The 22581-nt window shown below is 39.2% G+C and overlaps 1 protein-coding gene and 1 long non-coding RNA gene across 3 annotated transcripts; one reads left to right on the forward strand and one right to left on the reverse strand.

Annotated features, from left to right (window-relative positions):
- NADSYN1 (NAD synthetase 1) lies at positions 1-19916 on the reverse strand. 2 transcript variants are annotated; one of them, XM_026089356.1, is made up of 21 exons: positions 19788-19916; positions 19411-19471; positions 18801-18917; positions 17258-17311; positions 16736-16825; positions 15339-15390; positions 14555-14643; positions 12610-12727; positions 11616-11747; positions 10746-10820; positions 10446-10570; positions 10211-10259; positions 9448-9550; positions 8527-8695; positions 8035-8170; positions 6576-6682; positions 5631-5762; positions 4873-4942; positions 4049-4177; positions 3128-3304; positions 1-281 (listed from the first exon to the last, which is right to left on the reverse strand). In XM_026089356.1, the coding sequence occupies exons 1-21, from the start codon at positions 19870-19872 to the stop codon at positions 228-230; spliced, it is 2124 nt and encodes a 707-aa protein (XP_025945141.1). In that variant the 5' UTR covers positions 19873-19916; the 3' UTR covers positions 1-227. The 2 variants fall into 2 exon arrangements, with proteins under 2 accessions (XP_025945141.1, XP_025945142.1); XM_026089357.1 differs by lacking the exons at positions 1-281; positions 3128-3304 and having other exon boundaries at positions 4073-4177; positions 4844-4942.
- Positions 19917-20147: 231 nt separating this feature from the next.
- Positions 20148-22575, forward strand: LOC112977242. Its single transcript, XR_003257385.1, has 3 exons — positions 20148-20371; positions 21757-21886; positions 22295-22575. It is a non-coding gene; the product is annotated as an uncharacterized LOC112977242 (long non-coding RNA).
- Positions 22576-22581: the final 6 nt, after the last annotated feature.

The following is a 22581-nucleotide window of genomic DNA, read 5'->3' on the forward strand; positions in this document are numbered from 1 at the left end:
TTCAAGTAGCTGGAGCAAATCTTTAATGAATGACTCTTTAGCCAAACTAGGCTTCAAGTGCATTGGGAACAAATCAGAGAGTCATCAATCAAAAAAAGACTTTATTACAAATATTGTTTGCAAAGGTCACCTCAACAATTGTTTGGGTAACTGCTCATCATCACAGGATACTCCAGTTTTGAACATTTTGTTTATCAAATTAATTACCATATTAAAAGAAAGAGCAATCAGTCCACATCTTCAACATGAGATGCTCCTTCCTTTCTTTCTAGATTGAACACCTGCAAGTTAACAAGAAATGGATTCAATAATAAAAACAAGTTTGCATTTAACGACTGCATTTTCACACTTCCATCACAAGTCAGTGTAGAGCCCAGATTTAGCAGGAACTGACAGTGGGACACGCTCCAGTTAAACAGACTGCTAGTTGCAGTCAAAAGGGAAGGTCAAACCTCTCTCCTCCCCCCAAGCTGCACGCTCCCATCAGTTCCTACTTTTCTGTCAGTTCAATGAATTGATTTGGCTGACCAAGGAGTGAGACAAGCGCCAAAGCCATCTCAAGAGAAGCCTGGAGAGACAGGGAAGGAGGCAGGCCTGCCCTTTTCAAAGACAGTTAACTGTCAGATCAGATCAGGCCCTAACCTGAACCCTGTCCCTAACAACAGAGGGCCTAGAATCATTAAAATAAACAAAGGAAAACACTTCTCATTTATGCACACAAACAAGTTATAAGAACTGACCTTCACTGTTCTTAAATTTTAAGATGGGGAATACCTTATGTTTAGATGGGCTGTTGTTACAACCAATAATACAAGTAGTTTCAGAAAGGATTAGACAAACTCATGGAGGATACACTAACAGCAACAATTAAACATGATGGTCTGCACATTATCTCTGACTCTGGAAATTCAGTTTTATGTTCCCCAAAGACTATTGGGATATATAGGGAGGATCATACTATAAACACACTGTTCTTATATTTTTCCTCAACACCTGCTACTGGTCATGAAATAGATGCAGGAAGATACTCAGGTTGAGAGACCTTTTGTTTTGACCAAATATGGCTATTCTTGTGCTGTGTCCAGTAAGCACTGGAAAAAGCAGAAGGCTGACTGAAGACATCTAATCCTTGAGGACAGTTGTGTCAGTTTTCTTTTGAGCTATGTTACTGCTCTTTCAAATTATGCCAGCTATTAAAAGCTCAAATAATATTTTGGCACCTAGAAATTGTTAAAGTACATGCTCTGGCCACGCATCTTTTCCCCCAAATGTAACTCTAAGCCAGAAGCCTCAGACAGTGCCACTGGAGTTCCTGGAATGGCCTTAAACTATGACAAATTTCATTGCCCATGTGAAGCCTTAAGACAGGTAAAGCTGAATGACATTAAGACCCAAGTGCAATCTGGTTAATTCCCAGCAAATGCTAACACCTCAACCTCCTTCTCTTAACTCTTTTCCTTCTGCAGCACCTGCAGAGGGTTTTTCCACTTGAAAGAGTGGATAACTGAATTGACTATACTTCAAACATCCCAAGTGGAAAAGTACTTTCCACAAATGCAACAAATTTTATCATTAGCACTCAAACTAGTTTCCTTTCACAAATGAGCTCTAGCTGTAAAATGACTCTTCTACCAGAAAAACTGGAATTACCTAAATAAAGTTTTTTTCTAGCAAAACTGTCACAGAGTATACGCTACATTTTCACATTCTTGTTACTACACCAGAAAAACTTAAGTGCAGATTAAGTCTCTGGAGCACAATTATCAGTGAGACATTGTTCTAGAGAGTGATTCTCTTCAGAATTACAACTGTGCTGAATATATGTATAAGTGGAAATTCTTACAGCATTCCCTTTCTTGAATAGGACAGATTTGACTCACATTATTGCAAGTCATTATTTTCCAGTCCTGCAAAAAGCTTTCCATAGTAATAAGTTATCAGTTCAAGTTACTGCTGAAATACTGTTGCCCAAATAATGGATTCTTCCCCAAACTTGACTCCCACCTTTCAGGAACAATTTGAAATGGCTAATACCCTTGCATGCACAACTAATACCACACAGAAATCTAATTAAAGACTGCAATAATATCCTGGATCATTAAAATATCTTAATGACATTTATTGTATACATAATTAAATTTCAGTCCTGACCCTACAAAAATATTTTACCCAACACCCACTGAGGTCAAAAGAACTTTTGTGCTGAACTTCAGGGGAAGAAAGACCAAAATGATGGAAAAAAAACATACAAACCTACAAGAAGAAATGCAGCAGCTTTTTAAAATGGTAGCTTTTATCCTAACTTTCAAGGGAATAAAACACTATTACAGCATGTCTGGCATTTCACAGTGGAGGGAATTAATATTTTATTACATATATAAACATATTCTTAAAAGCAACTGAGGTGTAAAATCTCTGGCAGAGAAAACTTCAAGGTGCTATAATTCCTCAGCCCAGGACCTCTGCCATAAAAAAATGCATTAAAATAATTTTGAAGGTGTGACTGAAAATTACCAAAGCTAAGCAGATCACAGTTCAGATAACTGCTTGAGCCCCTTCACACCTCACAGTGCCCAAACTAAACACTGAACCATCACATGTTGCTGTATTTGGGCAAACATGTATTTGTGAGTCAACTGACAAAGTTCAGAGAGGAGATTGTTGTAGAAGCAGGTGTGAAAATCATTCACAATGAATTGCTAGCTCTTACTGATTTTTCCCCACACACATACAGGTCAGGTCTTAATCCTGCAATTAGATCCCTTCAGACAGGCCCTGAACTGCTACTGAAGCACATAACTTGTTCTCCATATTGGCACAAGACTTCATGAGTATGGGCCTAACTAAACTGTTGGTTTCTGGCCTTAATACATATATTCTCTTTTTCTTTCTTCTTGCTTTCCTGCATATATGACAAGCTGTATTCAATTATGAAGAAAGAACAACCAACATTAAATCCAGGGAATCCTTAGTCTCACAATTATGCAAAAAGAACGATTATAACTATTTCTGTATTAACCCTTATCCTAAATGTTATTAGTCTTTTGGTGGAGGTTTACTGGAAGTGAGTTTGTCCTGTTGTGAGGGCTTTAAATATAAAATCATACGAGATGAGGAGAGTGTTTACCTGTTTATCTATACACCTAAATTGCCAGGACCATGTAGTGTTATAAAGGAAAGGCCTCAGGTCAAATCGGTTGTCATCCGGACTGTAGTTTTCAGCATGGTAGGCAGGAGTGAGAGTGGTCATTTTATGTCTATTAATGGAATACATCCTGAAGAAATGCTTAACCTTTGATGCCACCTGGTGTACAAAGAATATAGCTTTCAATCAGCTGAAGTTTTAGTATTTAAAATTTTGGATGAGAATAATATTGTGGAGACTTTATGTATCTTTTCTTCCATTAACATTTATATAAATTAGCTACCACTACTAGTATGAACCACTGTGGATGATGGTCTACGTAAGAGGCATTTAGACCATTTCAGACAACACCCGAGTCCCTGTACTTAACATCTTAACATTTACCAATAGGAAAATGTCTTGCAAGTAATCTAAAAGTAAACAGTAGCCTCTGCAGTTCAGATGGTTGCAATTTTAGTTGACAATCTGAACATCCTCCTTTCTGCACAAAGGCAAAGACTGCATCACAACAAAGCACATCCCTCTTTGGTGTAGATATTCTAAGCATTTTTCAGAGCAAGAGCCACCTTCTGTCTCAGAATACATAACCAAAGACTTCAAGAGTAGTTGGCCATATATATTTCAGAGAAGAATTTTCTCCTGGAGTTGTAGTTCAGTAAGTAATTGTTTTCAAAGTACCCAAAGTAGTGGTCCAACAATTTGCAGCACAGACAGCAGCTACATTCAAGAGTTCCATAACAGTTTTTCCAGCATATTCTGTTACAGCTGCAAAGTATTTCTGAACACAGGAGAATAATTAAACCATTCCTTTCAGGTGAAAGGAACTCTGTTTGACCTTTCTCCAAATATGCACTGTGATGACATAGGTATTAAAAAATTTTTGTTTTTCATTTTAGATATTACCTCTCTTGGAGTACAAATCTCCTTCCAGATACTAATCAGCTTACAGAACATACTGTATGGTCCAGCCTTTGCAATTTTTCTTAATTTGCCATAGATGGAGAGCTCCGCATATGTCATCCCCATATCTGCCTGAAATCACACACAGAAAGCCACTGAAAATCTCAACTATGCAAATTAGTAATAATTTTATGAGCAACTGCAAAAACCCAGTTAATCAAAGAAATACCAAAATGAAAATGCCAATGATCAAAACAACATGAGAAAACAATATTACTGAGCAGAAGGAGGGGAAAAAAAAGGGATCTCTGGAATGGGAGAGTCAAAATTCTTACAGGAATATATTTTATTAAATTCTAATTAAGCTACTCTTTACCTTCCCAGAAAATTTGCAATATCCTATAGCCCTCAGAGGTAGATGCTAGGCTCATCAGTCCTTCTTCACTGAAGTGGGTAACAAATAGAATGGGGAGGGGACAGAGCTTTGTCACCAGTCATTTTGAAAGCAGTTTAAGGCTCTGAATCCATTTTGATGTTAACAAACTTTAAGAGGGACTGAATTTCAGAAAATTTCAGAACACCCATCCTTCTAAATGCCCAAAATAGCAAATAATTTTTGGGGATAATTTTATATTCCGGAAATTGTTGTCAACATAGACAAGGCTGGTGTGGGATAGTAGTGCCTTGTCAGTGGCTTAAAGACTGTTTAGAATTAGGAGGAGACACATTTGTCAGTAAGCGGGCATACAAAAAATAGCGTGTTACTGGACAAGAAACAAGTTTTGGGATAAGGCTTACCAGAGCATTTTAAAGTCACTGCCCATTACCTCATCAGTTTGAGACAACTGTCCATCCACCAAGGGCTCTAACTCTGCAGTAGGAGGAGCTGACATGATACTATAAAAGGGAGGAGAAAAGAAAAACATGAATTCTACCTAGTCACATTAGTAGGCTGACAGATCTGTTAAAAATCAAATGCTTTACTCAAAACTTTTTCAGGGCATAAACTGAAAAATGACTAGATAGCTCTAAAGAAGTGCTGACACTTGCAAGCTGTTCCAGGTTTAAAAATCAGTGCTTATACCAAAACCATAAATTAGCATCTGTCCAAACAGGGACAACGACAAATGGAATGAAGTCTTCAGAATTAAGCTACATATGCACAATCACTTCTACAGCTGAAGTCTTGATAATTTGTGGGGGGGTTTTTTAAACTGTTAGAAATCTATAGTTCTCCATTCACTCAAAGTCTGTCCAGAAGGGCCCTGAAATTAAATATAGCCTTTCCTACAGCAGATTTTGATTAGTTTCCCATGCAGTTCCTTCAGTGGAATTAACAACACAAATTCTTGTATTCAATAACTCTCTAGACTGGTAATGTTTTCAGCCCTTAGCCATTTAGAGTGTCCTGTACAAGTGCAGACAATCATTTAAAGATAGAGGGATGTGCAGAAGACTTCTTCATTAGCATCTGCAATATTACTAATGGAGCTAAGCTGCGGTAGAGAGATCCAAACTAGAAAGTCCACGATATGCAGCACGCAAATACAGAGAAGTCCCCAGTCATCACTGTTTTGCTACTCACCTCCTAAGGGATGTGAGCTGAAAATTTTCAATGCAATATTGTATGAAGTTTTTCAGATCAGTCTTGCTGATTCCACCAATTGGATTGATATCAGCACTTGAACAATCATACTTTGTCAAGTATCCTCGGAGACTGAGCAAGAAAGGAAATTTTATATAATAATAGTATGTAATAGCATCGTATTAGTATAATATATAAATAGTTTATATTACATATAATATGCATGTAGTATAAAGACAGGGACAGAGAGATTACACATTGTTAACACTTTATGTATTTATATGTAAGGGACAAACAGGTGTTCAGCTGCAACAGAGCTATCCTAAAGCCATGAAATTGCCAATAGGTGGAAGATGGTATTTTGAACACTTAAGAAGCACTGTGAAATTGTCCATGCTAAGGTAGTATATTTGGTGTAAAATAATTAAAATACTGCTTTGATCCCCCCCAAAAGACCCAAAACCCCTACAGAATCAATGCTCATTACACTCCCACCTTTTGAGGTTATCAGTCCCACAATCTTACAGGGATTGCATTTATCTTGAGCAGCCAGCTCTAGTAATAGTAGTCTAGATTTTTTAAATTTATTTTTCAACTTATAAAGTTCACAACTTAGTTCCTAATAGAGTAGTTGAAAATGCACCAAATAACAGATAGGAAAGCTAACCTGGTAACTGCACAGGTAAGCTCTACTGAAACTTGCCAATGAAGGAACAGCAGTTTATTGGAAAACTGTGGCAATACTTTGATTCTAAACTTCTGAAAAATACACAATTTGCCATTGAGTTGATTCAGTTATTTTCATTACATCTTCTGCCATCAGTGTATGCTTAGCTTGTTGCCTCTTCTGAGCGCTAATCTACATTGGGATTTGGCAGAGTTGCAGATAATTGCAGTGACCTGTTCTCGGTTCACTTGGTTTTAAGACTTCTAACATTCACCAACCTTTCATCCACATTGGATGATCCTAGCACCAGAAGTCCCCCTGGCATCCCACGAGTCCAAAGGGTCAACTGAGCAAACAGATAGGCAAGGACCATTCTTATTCTAGCCTACAAAGCAAAATGAAAAATGAAGCAAATTTATAAAGCAAAAATAATTTTTCCCCATTCAAACACAAATCCAAGTCAATTTTATTAACAATTCCCTAAAGAAACTCAGAAAGAACATAATGCGAGAGGGCTAAGTGTTACTGCAAGAAGGATGGTCTTGGGGATAGGATCCTGAACACCCATGTAGGAAAGCAAGGTTCAGTGTTTGACACTGCCACAGACTTACATGGCTGAGCAAGTTGATTCTACTCTGATTTGTAAAACAGGGAGTAACTAAGATTCTCTGCTTCCCACAAGCACTGGTAAAGATCCATGAGGGATGAAGTATGCAGATAAACCATTTGACTGACTGACACACTTTTATGGAATATTAGGCTAAAGACATTTAATTATATATATATAAAAAAAAAAGTAAGCATTTCTCTTTGCTTCTGTCCCTGTTCTAAAACTCAAACTTTTCTAAGGATGGTAATAGCACTAAATTGAGAGACCCAAAATTCAGTTTCCAGCTGTAGCCACAACTTTGTGTGATGTTAAGCAAGTCACCACACTCATCTGTGACAGATGCCTACCCCACTGCCAAAAAACTAACAAAAGATCCAATGTTTGCTTCCAGAGAAGACTGCTGGAGTTTTCTATAACTGCAGGGAAAGAAAGATCAGCTAACAGAAACTGACTGTTAAACCTGATAATCAACAGTATTTTAGCCAGAATTAAAGCAACTTTTTTGGTGAGAGCAAGCTGCTAAACCCATTAAAGACTGGATACATTCTGATGTAAAAAAATTTTTCTCATCTACTTTCTAAAACTGAGAACAACTAGGCATTGGAATGGGTAAGCTTGACATCTCACATAAAGCCTCTTAAATGCTGATAACATTCATCAAAGAAAAGTCTAGTACATATAAGCWCTGCATAAACTTCACCTTGTAGCTCTGGCAACATGTTTAAGTCTTGACCTGCAACATTCCTACTGGACTCATGACTTGTCTGTTAGACTAGTTTATTGCACATTTTTCTGACCTGGCAACCTATCTATAGCTATGTTTTTCTAAACAGCATCAGGACCAATGCTTTCAATAGGATATAGGGACATAGTATTTCCTTCTAACCATCCTATGAGGTTTTAAAAATCACAATAAATAATTATCTTGGACCTCTCCCAAGTTGCATCAGATTGTGGATTTCTGCTGCGGACAAGCATTTAATGGAAGCCCTGAATCTTCAGGGACACACCACAGCGAGTTCAGGTCTTCACAGACAAGTAGCAAATGAAGGGTCCCACTGCTACTTCACCATTTTGTGTTATTCCAAAAGAAGAATCTAATCAGATTTAGCCTACACGAAACACACCTGCACATTCTGAAGTGCCAGATTTTCTCTGCTGCTCCCTCCGTAGACAGAAAAACAGGGACTTCGACCTGTCACCAAGCTGAAAATTCCCACAACAGCTTTCACAGCCACATCTATGTTCAGATTGATGTGATAGCTGAGAAGAATTAAAGCAGAAATGACTCAACTAGCACAGTCCAATTATGTTAAATAGCATTTAAAGAAAACGTAAAAAGATGTTTTAAGCCTGCTACCATCTCAGATCTGGTTTGAAGAGCCTTAGGAAAGCGTAACACTTTCCAGAGTCTGTTTCCAAATTTCCATGTCCTTCACCAAACACTGCTAAGTGTGCTGCACAATTACACAAATAATGATGTGTGTGATACTCCCACTTAACACATTTACTGCTTACACATTTACTCTCCTACATGTTGATTGTTCAGAACATTTGAAAGTTTTGTATGAAAGTCTTTGCCAGAACATGATTTTTTCCCAGCAGTTCTCAATCTGTACCTGCCTATTTGCTCAGCCAGAAGTTTAGCCCTGTTGCAAGTATCCTGGGAGGAGTTCTCACTAGCCATATAGCAAGTGGTGAAGATACGCCTGCAAAATTCTCGAGGATCCTCAGGGACATAGGTCTCATCATTCACAATCTTACGCGCATCAGCCAGCACCTCTGCATCTGAGGACAAAGCAGAAGAAATAGAACAAGAAAGGAAATTGCTGTGCTCTTGTTACCCAGGATATGCAAACATCTTGTAAATATTTCTTGTATTCTAATTTTTATAGCATCTGCTAGAAAATCTCACAGTGTTTTACAGTATTCCACCTAAGCTTTACACTCCCCCTCGCAAAAAAGGTAACTTCATCATTTAACTCTCCAAACATTTTTTCATATTTCAAAAAAAGAATTACCAATTTGGCTTCTAATTTTGAACATAGAAGTTCTAAATTCTGCTGTTCTGCACCTTAAAGAATCTTCACAGAAAATACAATTCAATATGTATAAAGGGTTAGCTAAACATGTTAGGGCTAATTAAATCCAATTTAAGAGCTTGAACCATTTCTAATCGTGTTTTGCAGTGTTGAATTTAACAGAGAGGAAAAATTCTCACAACGAACCAAAATCCCCAAACTATGTCAGACAACATTTTGAACAATACTCTAAAAAGAAACTAGTCTGAATTTTACAACCAATCCCAAAACCCAAAATGAAAACTTAAGTCAATTCAGAAAATTTGAAATCTGGATCCATGTTTTTGCTGGGATTTCTGAAGGGATGCAAAGGATTCCATTGGAAAAACTGGGCAAGAGGCTATATTTAATGAATTACATATGTAAGCATCTGTTCTGTGCATCTATTGCACCTAGCTAATATTAATTTGTCCTTAACCATTAATAAGAATGACTAGCCAGACATGCATATATACTTACTTCCATTCTTGACTGCTAGGCAAACCTGGTGACACATGGAATATACTATGCAAGCTGTAGCAGAGCTGTCAATTCCACCACTAAGAGGTAGAAGAAATCCTGCCTTGAAAACAAAGCAAAGAAAGAAATTCCAAAAAGCATCATTGGGAAAAAATATGTTTTACCACTCAGAAACACACTCCTGTGAAAGAACTGCGCATGCATCATTCAAGTCTACTAGAAAAAAAAACAGACCTAGCAAACCCTCTCAAACTCAACTGGATATCCAAAAATCATCTGGACTATTAATCTGTCAACTGGATAACCAAACAAGGAGTCAACACAAATCTTTTGGCTATACAAGCTGCCAGCATGTCTTTACCCTCCAGGAAGGCTGAAGGACCAAATCTTTCATATATAATCTACTAGTAAACTGATTCAGTATTTTATGTCATCCTGCTTACTTTAAACACCAACTCCCTTATGCCATTTTTCTTACTGAAAACCAGAGTACCAGTATTTTACCCTTTAGTAAATAAGTTTGACTATTGCTTTCAAAGGAAGCATGACTGAATCCTAAGGGAAACTCTGGAGAGAACACTAAAATCATAGTTTGCATAGTGTTTTTAAGTTTGAAAGAGCCAGCAGTGAAAAGTGCTAACCTTGTACCTTGGATTAACAACATCACTTTTCATTAAGAGCAGCATGGGATAACAACCGATACTGTCCCCATAGCACAGAAGGTATATACATAAAAGCAAAGAACAAAATGAGTTATTCTTACCTGTTTGCTGCGCCTTAAGTAGTCCCAAAGCCAACACGCAGGGCCAAGGCTGAAATTACAAAATATATGCATTCCAACAGGGTTATGAGATAAGACCTAAATAATGCAACACATTTACTATGCTATTCTGATGGCATACTTTCCATACTTAAATATAAGCCAGATACTATGTTCACCTCCATTTTTTTAATTTTTATTAAATCATTTTCAAACAACAGATTAAATATGTGCTTACCAGATCTCCTCCTCAGGACTATGATGTCTCCACTGAATTGGCATACAAGTAGGTACAGCTACATCATCAGAACATGACAGGGCGAAATCCACTTTTACCCTGGGATAGGGACACACTTTACTTGCCTAAGCAATAGTACAGAAGAATTGGGAAGACATCAGTTTTAATGTAGAATATGCCTATAAAACATCACATGCTATGGAATACTGTGAAAACCAACACAAGCAAATGCTTTTTGAATTCAACAACTATTCAAACTTGGCAGAGTTTACAAACGTAAGCCATGTAACAAATTCTTACCGCTAAGTTACGAGATGAAATCTCTGCTCTGTAACTTCGAACATCCTCTAAATCCAATGTGGCAACCAGTACTTCCTACAGAAAGGCTTTCAACATTAGATTGATTCTACGCAAGCACAGATAAACAGTCTCTGACAGGAAAGAAAAGACTACAGAAAAATTTTGAAAAAGAAAAATAATACGCAACTTTTTTCAATATACCTTTTTATGCTAACTTTACCCACAAGTCATCTCTGACTTAGTAGAATTACTTACATTACAAAGTGAGCAGAACCAACTCAATTCATCAAGTACACTAGGATGACCACAACCCACAGCAAACTTCTAGCACGTCAAGTGCTGAACAACAGGTTCACCATCAGTTGTAGCAGAGGACAGGAGAAAAGGGTAAGGAGCATACTGTGGATGGAGTTTGGCACATGACATGAAAAAATCTACAGCTGCAATGACAAATCTACTGAGAAAGGGATTTTGAAGTAAAGCTCATCCTATCAAACCTTTTGTCTACCAAACTGGATCATAATTAGAACATGGCAATCTTTGCCCTTTTTTTGCTTAAATAAGCAGATATAAATTAACAGGGCTTCTCCTAAACATAGTGATTGCATACACAAACATTTTTGTGAAGAAGTTCCTCCCCTGTGACAGCTCTTCCTCCCTTGCAAAAGCAGGAGAGCTACTGTAGATCAGGTTTAGTCAATCTAACTATGAAAAGCTTTGGATCTAGTTGAATAGCACAGTAAAATCATATCTATTTAGACTAAAAGAGACATGGACATAGCATTAGCAGAATTTCTTGAAAGTCTTGAGCATACATGCAGCCCTACTAATTTCAGCTGCAACAGTTAAGTTATAAGTCTAATATATTACCACATCATTGAGAGAAAATTGGGATCCTTGTGCAACTGTGTCTCCATTCACAGAAATCATGGCACACCCATCATAATACAGACGATCACCATCACAGCCCTTCTGGTTGGCTAAAATATATATTCCACCATTCTGGGAGGAAAACAAACAGACAAAAATAAAAAAACAAAAACATAGCGTTAAAAGACAAAATTTTATCTCACTGTTCCTGTCCTTCTTATACTCTTCCTCTGTCTTTACATTGTGAACGATTTCTGGCTGGGACTCTCTTTTTTCATTTGATAAAGTACTTAGCACACCATACACACAACAAAAATAATAGCATAGGTATAGTAGATGAGCGATATCCCTTCTATGCTATTGGAAGATAGGAGTTTTCTTCTGTTATTAGCAAAAAGTGCGTTCCCTTAGCCCAAATGTGGAGGGCAACACTTCAAAATGCTTGAAATGCTATGTCTCAAGACAGAGATTGAGAAAAGCAGGGAGAAGACAACAGAAGCTGTTTGGATGTCTGAGGACAGAGCAGATGATGTTAAATATAACCGAAGCATGTTAAATCACTATGACAAGGGAGTCACACAAACTAATCACTTTTCACATCTTACCATACATTCATCGGTTTGGTTTTGTCCCCATCACTAACTGTGAGATAGAGTTACAGCCTAATCACTGAAAGGCTTCTCTTTTTTGAAATAAGCAGAGCTTTCAATGTAAAAAGATAAAATACATTTTTAAGTAAGGAGATGATAGGAAAGAAAAACCTAATGTCTGAGTTTAAAAGGACCCCAAAGAAGTACAGTTCCCCAACTGGGGAGCCCTTCCGCTTCAGCTGATTCAATTAGGGGAGGTAATTACAGGTAAGGAAACAAGAAACCAGCAACGGCCACCAAGCTCATATAGGAAGAGGGCACTATGTCCTGTCACAGCAGAGGAAACTGTCCTTAAAAAAAAAGTACATAATCAAAAACAGCATCTATTTTTTAAAAGCATCTACCTTTGCTGTGGCAGAATTCACCAAATCCACCCGGGTGTGAGCCTTCCGCAGCACATGATGACTCCCCGAAGAGTTAGTGAAAATTTCCACCCCATCAAGTCCCATTTCAATATGAGGGCTGTCAAAGCGAAAGGCAGAAAAATGTTCAGCTGGCAATGCTGGGAAGGTACACTACATGTATCATTTAAAACCATGGACAAATAAAAAAAGTCTCTCTAAGTCATTGCAAGCTTTATGCAAGTCTTAGCTCAAACAAAGGTAGGGCTCAAAAAAAATCTGGTTTTGTGCAATTCATGGATATTTGTCAAACATAGGTAGTGGTTTCAGAGAACAGAAGGGCTTTTACTCATTCTGTTGTAAATGAACGCTTTCTACTTAAGTCTATAGAAGTCTGGGTCATCAATAAAAAGAAAATAAAATAATCTTGGTCTGCAATGGGGAAAGGAAATGTTTCCAACATTGAGATACTCTTGCAAAGTCAGTTGCCCATTTTCCTTCTCTCTTAGTAAACCCAAAAGTACAAACAAATAGATCCATGACAAGGAGAAGAATTATACTGCATTTTTTTTTCAAATGCCAAAAACTACATCTTTGTCTAAAACATCACGCTTTCTGCAATTACAAGGAAATTAATTACTAGAATTGAGAAATTTGAAAAAAAATCAGGAATATTTTATCTATTTTGTGTTAATTACAACTGCTTTAATTCAGCCATTTCTCTTTTTTCTTTGCATCTGACCTGTGTGACTAGGATCTTCTTTGTCATTGGGAAAACCTTCAAATTGTAACAGGAACTAAAATAATTAACAGGAAATATTACTTAAGGGCACTAGGCTTTATTCTCTCTCAGTAACTTTTACTTGTTTACTTCTGCATTATCTTTATGAATTATCCAATGCTGGTTAAAAATAAAGTAGAAAGATTAAGCTAACAGCTAAACAGAAAAATAAATGATACATCTGAAAGTGATGTTGCCTATAAGCCTATGCTCTAGCTTGTCCAATATAACAAAGCTCAACTCAATAATGTGAAATGGTTTAGAGGAGTTGATAAAAGCTGAAGATGAAAAGAATAATTAAAACAAAAAAGACCTAGTCTCCCAAATTTTTGAGACTATGTATAGTAAATGGGAATAATATGAGATTAGATACCAGGCCAAATTGATACTCCAGAAATTAGGCCTAATTGCAGAGTAAAATCATGAAAGGATAGTTTATCCCACTCGCTTCCATTTGGGGAAGAACGTAATTTGACACTGAGCCAAGGAGGACCAGTCGACTGAAACAAATTACTTCTGCTTTATTGTGGCTGCCCCTCCCAGTGTTTCCCAAGACCCTGAGAACCACTGAAATAACTTCGTCACTTTGGCCTTGGACCAAGTTACAGAGTGGGACCCAGAGGACATTTCCACTCCACGGTCAACTAAAAGCTGAACAATATCTGGAACAGGAACATTACAGTCCTCTGTCACCTCTTCCTCTGGTTGCCTTTTTCATTGTGCATCTATTCTATATTTTTCTCCCAGCTTCTACGTAAAAGCAATTTAACTCCACCATCTAAAACCTCTTTTACCATTCTGCTAGGCCAACATCTGTAAGACACTGCTCTTCGCCTTGCCAGAGTCTCCTATTAGGACAAGCTTCTCAAAGTGCTTCATAAGACCATTCTCCCAACTTGTCTTTGCATACCAACACAGTCATTACTGCTAAAATCAGTGCCAAAAAGGGCAAAGACAGATAACATACTTGCTCTTATTTTTGCTTTCCTTCTACATCTTTGCCATGATCCATTTCCTGCTCCTCATTACCCTTAGCTTACTGGCACTTTCTGAAGGATATACTCATAGAGGAATCATAGGTAATTTTTTTTTAAAACATTTCCTTTTGGCAGCTCAAGGGTATGTTTTATCCTACTTTCCTACTTTTCATTTCTTCTTCTTCTTCACCTGTTTGGTGCCCAGAGTTCTTCACATATCTCTGCTCCTAGGCAGGTATCTTTGGTTGCTAGCACTGCATCCCCAAAAGGAACAGTTTCCTGACAAAAAACAAAAATATTCTGACATACATGTAATGGAAGAATCTATTCCATACGAGTCAAAAAGTTAGCTACCAACCTACAAAAAGTCGAACACTTATTTTTGTGAAATGAGTGACACAGTATCAATCACAATGTACCTTTCTTCATTTCAACTGAGTTAAAGTAAAGAAAACCCTACACTGCAAATATCTGAATTGTAATGAAATTTCATAGGTATTCCAATCCAGGCTTTACCTCAGGACCACTGCTTTTGAATTAAATGCTCTACAAAACAGAGATTGTTTTTTGCTAGAAATCACCTTCATACTTCAGGAAGGAGCAACGAGTTTTAGACATCCTTCTGAATCAAGACAGATAACATCTTTCTGAAATTTGTAACCTCAAATCACACCATCATTTCTAGTCTCAAGCACAGATAACTTGTCTTATCCTGTGCTACTCAGCACAATCCTCAATAACTCTGAGGGAAATATTGAACTTGCTCTTTTGCCAAGTACTAACATAAAAGAGGTTAAATTATGCTCTCATTTAATGTAACTGAGAGCTGTCATTGAAATTACTGAATTTACAATGTGACTGACAGCAGAATTTGGTCTACTATAGTTTTATTCCATAAATTCTCTTTGTTTAAATTGGTGAATCTAGAAGATACTAAATTTAAAATGAAAAGAAAAAAAATCCTTTAAACTTACCTGTCCTGTCACTTCCTGAATTATCCTGGGTAGAAAATATTCTTCCACATGCCTAAAATACAGGCATGCAAATAGTTATAAATCAGAGCACAAAAATTGGTTCCAATCTCCACATAGCATCACCTTCTAACTTTAACATTGGTTAAAAAAATTGCATCTAAGTTGTACAGACTGTGTGTGTGTGCATGTATGTATGTATGTATATATATATATATATACACACACACACACACACACATAAAAAAAAAAAGGACTTTCATACTTTCCATGAAATTATCAGAAATGTTAAGATTATGAGCTAAGAACATCCCAATTTGGTTCAGAAATGCATGGTAAGCAATTAATAAGCAGAAATTTTAAAAGCTTCAGATTTTGTAACTTGTCTAACATGCCTTTCTGGCATCTTAAGGCCTGCTTCTGTACTTCCCAGTACTTCTCAGTGTTAAAAGAAAAAGTCTTGTGGCTAAAGCTAAAGCCTGATATAGACTCCATCAACCAAACACCTTCAGTGGAGACATTCTGATTTTATGGAGGAAAAAAAGCACGAAGGTTGCTGAAAATAATTGAGTAGGAGTAACGCTGTCACCCTCCCAAGAGCTAAAAGATTGCAAAGAAAGAAAATAACATCTGCTTAACAAAAAGAGACTGAAGAAACTTTTGGTAAGTGGTATAGATGCACAGCCTTCATGTTCTCTTCCTCCTAACTATTAACTAGACCTGACAAAGAACACATTAGGTAAGTCAAACACCAAATTAAAAAAAAGAAGTTTTTTTTCAGGGTTATCATGCTGGTATATCAGAACTAATTTGGAATTGATTGTGGTTAAGAGGACAGATTCTCAGAGATTCTTTCTGAAGTACTTTACTAACATTATCAAGCTACAATCATGTTTTTTATTCCATGATGAGTAAACAGTATCAGAGATGAGCATCAAGTATATTCTGCTCAGTCATCCTGCCTCATAAAGTATTTAACTTCCATCCTCTGGAGTCATTACATTCTAACAGAGCACCGTAGAGGTTACCAATTTCACAATGTTTTCCAGTTTAATACTGAACAGGATGCAGCAGTTGGAACAGGTAAATACAAGCTCTTCTAAACACAGGCTCTCCTAATCCTGAACTGCATATAGTTGAGACAGTAGGCATAAGGAAAATGACAATGCTGCACTGGTTCAATCATTCTGCCACACTTTTCTGTCAAGCTCAGCAATTTCAATCGTGATTATATTTAACAAGCTTTCTAACTGAGCTGCCATTATGCAGCTCAGCTGACTTTGGCTTGCTGCTCACCCTGTAGCAGCACTGATGTGCTGCAATAGAGATTTCAATCCTTCTGCTGTGGCTGCAAATGACAAGCTGTGTTTTTAACACTATTTTCATAGTATTTGGCCTACCTTGCTTTGTTCCATGGGGTAAACCATCGAAGTTCCCTGTAGTTTCCTGCATTTGCCAATGTTATTTTTGGTCTGATCAGAAGAATTTTTCTTAAAACATGAAATAATACAAAACAGAAACAGTGAGTTAAGACCTGATGTGCAACCAAATATTAAATAAAAATACTTCTAAATAGCAAGTCACTCCTTATTTTTCCTACTACGATACGCATTAAATATCTAACCACATATAATCATTTTTTACTGTTCCTGTCTGCAAACTTTTCAAGTTTTCTTCCTGGGATCTAGGAAGTCTTTCAGAAATCAACGGAAATTTAGTTTTTACAAATTCAGAAAGAAAAGGGAGATAACAGAAAGCATCAATTGTCTCTCTAAAATTTAGTAGCTAGGAAGATGACTGCATCTCTTTACATTGTACTGAGGAATGTTTTTTCACACTTTCCATGAAATTTCAGAGGCCAAATAGGCCTCTGAAATGATACGCTAATGCACATCCCACAAAATGTGTAAAGAACTACCTACTTGTTTAAAAAGATCACTCGACAATTGTAGCGAACATTTCTGTGCATAACAGGCCTGTGAAGATAAGAAGCAGATTTACCAGTGGCTAAACTCATTAGATGAACCAAAAAAAAAAAAAAAAAAAAGCTAGAGAGTCTACCTCACCACAGAAAATCTATTAGAAGACAGTACTTCTACACTGTATCACTACAGGGAGCTAAATAAAATAACATATCAAGTATTAGCTTCTTTTATTCAAAAAGTTGTTTGCAAAAGTCAGTTACTGACTGTTCCATCAGACTTAGATACATCATCTACTACCAGATCACTGGTATGCTTGAGAAATGCAAGCAGAGAAGAAAAATGCTATTGGCTAGTATATTTAATCAAACTTGACTACCTATGATACTACCAGGCTAGCTCAGAATAAGAAAGCTATCTTTATACATTTATTTATATAAATGTTAATAAACAAATGTGTGTACATATGTTAATTTTACAATTACAGCTTATCACAGCTCATGGTCTGCACGCAGCTTACAACGGTTTCAATGATTTTGACATACACATATATGACTTGTAAAATAGCTTGCAGTTCAAGCAAGTTACACCACAGAGCACCAGCACTTCTTACGTTAACCCTGACATTCCTGAAAGACAGGCAATTTATAAAGCCCTTGGGTAGCCAGGTAAATTGAAATAAATTGAAAGTCTTACCTAAAAGCTTACCCATTTTAGTGATAAGTCTAAAGCAACTAGGGAATAGGGCCCAGCCATTTAGCTTCCCAATAAAAAAACAGTAATTATTCTGTCTCTCTCTCTCTCTCTCTCTGTCTCTCTCTCCTCAGCCACTAGGAATCTTACCTTTTTCCCCCCTTCTTTAAAAGTTAGAATATAAGAATGTCTCGTATGTTGCAGTCCAACTCACGGAAATCAGAGCAGAAAGTTTTATTATATAGATTACTATTAAAAATATGCAGCTGTAGTTCCTACAGCATGTTTAAAAGTTTGGTGCATGTTAAGAAATTTAGCAGTAGGGTTAAGGCCTAGCTCACTAGAAAATGGTCAAGCATGTTTGTACTGGAAAATTCTACAGACCCTTAGGCTATCGCCACACCACAATACAAAGTGCTTGTTTATCTGTAATGACTTTGTAACTGCAAGGTAAGAAGAAAACTAACTCCACAAGGTAAGAAAACTAACCCCGCCCAGGGACAGTGAAGATACCCAGTGAAGAGTGAAAAGACCCCAGATCTAAATATTTCTATTGCATCGGACAATTGCATGAGGGATGGGTAACTGAGATTGCAGGGGTAGAAATACCCAGGGAATTTTCTGTTCGGGTCCTTCTTCTGAGGCACCCAGCTCGAGCTGCACACTATACTGAAATAAAGAGTTCAACAGAGAATTCTCAACACGGTGTGTTAAGACTCTCAGAGAACCAGTGAGTATACGATATTTTCATAACAGTGCGGAGTCCTCACTATCCAGGAACATCTCTTTACACAGCACAGTCAATTTTCTGTAAACAGTTACCCTGTCATCATAGTTATACGAGACTTACATTCCCACGTCACAGATAATATCTCGAGTAGCTGCAGACTCCAAAAGCTTTGCCAGAACTTGAAACGAATGCAGAAGTGTATCAGACTCGTAATAGTGATCTGAGCAGCCATAACCACTGCATGTAAAAACATGGGAAACAATACTTTCAGACAAGATCAGCATCAGAGCCATGGGACCAAGACTACTTTGGACAAAAATCATCTCATACATATACACAACCTATATAGATCATAAAGAAGCAATACTGTAAACATGAGCCCTACTGCTGGCTTTTCAAATTCCTCAGTGGTGCTGGGATATTCCTTTCAAAAGAGCCTGAGTAAAGGCAGCACCAAAGTACTACAGTCACCGGGAGGAATATTCACTGGAATAACCTCCTGCAGTATTGTACCAGGGAAACTTTCAAGACAAAAGAACCAATCTAGTGCCTGCAACTACAGTAATAAAGCTTTTGTTTGCACTGACAGCCACATGTTTTAAATGACTGTGTGCAAAGTACTCCTTATTTCATTTTCTTTTTGGCCATTCTTCAGTGCTTAGTAATTCTGCTCTTGGACAACACATCTCTTGGAAATATATCAAGTAGGTAATAATCAAAATGCTCTCACCAAATTTCGAGCTCTGGACCAAGCCTGTATCTTGCTCCTTTGCTTTTCGCAATTTTAATACCTGGAAAAAAGCTTTGATTAAGCGTGAGAGTCCTGCCTTGACATTAAACCTCGTAAGCAACCCCCCCAGCCGGCCAAACCGCCCCTGGCCGCCGCTCCGGGCCCCCTGCGCCAGGGCCCGCCGCCGCCACAGCCTCTCAGCAACCTCACAGCCTCTCGGCTCCGGAAGCCTGACTCCAAAATATGGAGTTTCCACTATTGCCCTTAAAAACGGCTAAAGGCGTAAACGCCTCCCACTGACCGGGGGGGCCCCGGGAGGCGGCATGGGCCGGACGGAGCCGCCACGGCCCGGCCCCGCCGCCACGGCCCCCCCTCACTTTTGAAAATCCTCTCCAAATTGCCGTCAAAGTCCAGAGCCCACTGGTTGAGGGCGCAGGTGGCCACGGTCACCGCCGTGCCCATGGCGGCTCCGGCAGCGCCACCCCAGCCGGGGCCCCGCGGGCGGCCGCTTCCGGGGCGGCGCCGCCGCGAACCGCGGGCCCGTTCCCTGCCCGCCCCCGGGGCGCAGCTGCGGTGCTGGGCGCGAGGGGCGCTTCTCCCTCCCGGGGCCTCCAGCCGCGGCTCCCGGGGGGGCTGGTAGAGGCCGGAAGGAGTTAAGGAAGGGGGCGGCAGCGCGGGCAGGGCAAGGCACGGCGCGGCGCGGCGCGGCGCAGCCGGGGCAGGCGGGGCTGCCGGGGCGGGAGGCCAGCCACGAAGCGGCGGGGTTAAAGGCCCAGCTTGGTGCTCGTTTCGGGCACTGCCGCCCTTGTCCGTGTGCAGCACTGGTGAGGCGCGTTGGAGCGGGCAGGAGGAGAAAGGGCGGCAGGCTGCAATGACGGTGATAAGCCCCGTGGCTCTGACAGCCGGGGAGCCCTCTCCGAAGCAAACCCTGTTGAGAAATTCAGCTCCTGGCGTTTTCTGGGTAGGTGCGAGCAAGCAGCCAAAACGTAGGGCATTAGAGGGTTGCAACCTGTCTGTTGTTTTTACAAGCAGTCTATTAGTAGGTGTTACCTGCCAGGTGCTGGCATTTGTAGCTGAGGAGATGCAATAAAGCTTTTTTGCTCTATTATGTTTCTGGCACAGCTGTTGTGAGAAACTCCTGCACGGTGAACATAATGAATAGCAGTTTCATTGAGAACTGCTGCCAAAATCTTAAGTGTGACTCCTCTGGTGGGACTTTTTTGTTACATCCCTTATCCACTGTCTGTAATTCTATCATTTAAGAACTTCAGTGTCCACTGGCACATGGGGAATGCTATCTTAATGTTATAGGTAAACGCGACAAATTGACAACCACTCGGGCCAGGTTGCATAAATTCCAATTTAATAGAGTAATTGAGCAAGTCACAAGTAAGCAAAACAGCGCTGGGCGGCCGGGGAGTCTCCTGCTCCACCAACGGCGCGCGCGATCCCCCCCCCCCTCACAGTCTCCTTATATGCGATTCCAGCCCCGGGTATATGTGGCACTTCCTGTAACTTCTGCGGTTGCGCCGGCTGTTGCTAGGGGGTCTTCTTCAGCCTTCTGGTGGTCGTGGGGATGAAGGCTGGAGTCTTCCTCTGCGTTGTGTGTGGTGACCCTCAGGTCATGCATATATTTTACAATTGTGTGACCTCGCCATTGCCATATTAGGCTATCTAAACTAACATCGCCGCCTCGCTGGCTCCACTTAATTATCTCAGGCGGGGTACATGCCCTCATTACAGGATGTTGTGGTTTAGCCCGTAATTAGCGCCTAGTTTCATCGTAAAATCACTTCCCGATTTGATGTAACAAACTAGCACCTATCACATTAATCTTTTATTAACAACTTCTAGAAGGTAGCCCTCAAAAACAAGCTCAAAATGTGAGGCCTCAAGATGGTGGGGAAATTCAGAGCTGGATTCAAAGCTTTGCATGTTTCTTCAAATTTGTGCATCATCACAGCAGCTGGTGAAAATCCCAGTGTAGTAGGGATGTCTAGAATATAAGTCTAACTTCCTGTCCTGGTATCCCTCATATATTTGCTGTCATGAGCCTCCTTACATATGGGATTCTTTCTAAGCTGTTTCTGTTACTAAAGAGTGTCCATAGAAATCAGCTTGTTTCAAAATCTTAGTTCTTTCTAGTAAGCTTACAGCCTACATGATGGCTGACTCAATCATTTGAGGCAACCAGTGTTCACAGTATGCCTGCTTTACTGAATCTTCTGACTGATACAGTTACAAACTAAATCATCAGGTTTTGAATCTATATCACTATAGCAAAACATCTGTGATTGTTACTTTAAAAGCGCAAGCTGATCTGCCTTAATTAACATTGCTCTCAAGGAGATAGTGTGTCATCGTGACTGGGACGGAAATGGTCGACTTCCTGATCCTGCAGGTTGCATGTGAAATTCTTTTTGAAGCTGAGGAGCTGTACCTTGAAGAGCAGAGGGGAAGCAGTTCACAGGTGCAGGTGATAATTACCAGAATTTCCATTATCTTGATGACCCTGCTCTTTCTGGCTTGCTTCTTCACATAAGCAGGAGTTGGAGTTGTGCAGAAGCCCTAGAGCAATGTAACGGGTGGTGAGAAGCCTGGTGGCTGATGTTCCTTTTCTCATCTTCTGTGAGAGTCCAAGCAAATCATTCCTTGTCCGCGACCTCTCTCTCGCTTCTTCCTGTTGGACAAACCTGTGTGGAAAGGAGATGTGCACTGTTCTTTCCTAGAATCATGCAATTTGCTTTTCAGTAAGATTTTAATTGTCTTCATATTTGGCTTTTGGCATTACACTCTAGGAAACAGAGTTACAAATCCTTCCTTGCAACTGTAATAACATAGTAATTTACTGAATGTGTGTGTTTTGGGTTTTTTTTTTTTTAAGGAAATACACTGAAAGGTGATGCTTTCACAAGTATCCAGATGAAAGAAGACACAAGAAGAATATTGATTATCAGCAGACTGGAAATACAAGTTGTGAAATTTAGCAGCTCCGAAGTATAATCAAAAATGCGACTTCTGGGTTGAAAACGCCCCGGAAGCACACTGCGTTGTGCAAGTGAAAGACTCTGAGAAGTGTTGCATATAGCGGTTTCTAATCTAAGCACAGCACAAAGACGCGGGACCGTGAGGATCTATTTGAACAACCCCCAATTAGATCCGCTCGCCGGC

This window comes from Apteryx rowi, unplaced genomic scaffold (genome assembly GCF_003343035.1).
Source record: "Apteryx rowi isolate R43461 unplaced genomic scaffold, aptRow1 scaffold_81, whole genome shotgun sequence".
Lineage (NCBI taxonomy): Eukaryota > Metazoa > Chordata > Aves > Apterygiformes > Apterygidae > Apteryx > Apteryx rowi.

Coding starts and splice junctions, on each gene's coding strand:
- NADSYN1 (XM_026089356.1), bottom strand. CDS start 19,872: ATGGGCACGGCGGTGACCGTGGCCACCTGCGCCCTCAACCAGTGGGCT. Junction 10,571..10,745: donor TTTCATCTCGTAACTTAGCG/GTAAGAATTTGT, acceptor ACTATTGCTTAG/GCAAGTAAAGTGTGTCCCTA. Junction 6,683..8,034: donor TGGCACTTCAGAATGTGCAG/GTGTGTTTCGTG, acceptor TTTGCTTTGTAG/GCTAGAATAAGAATGGTCCT.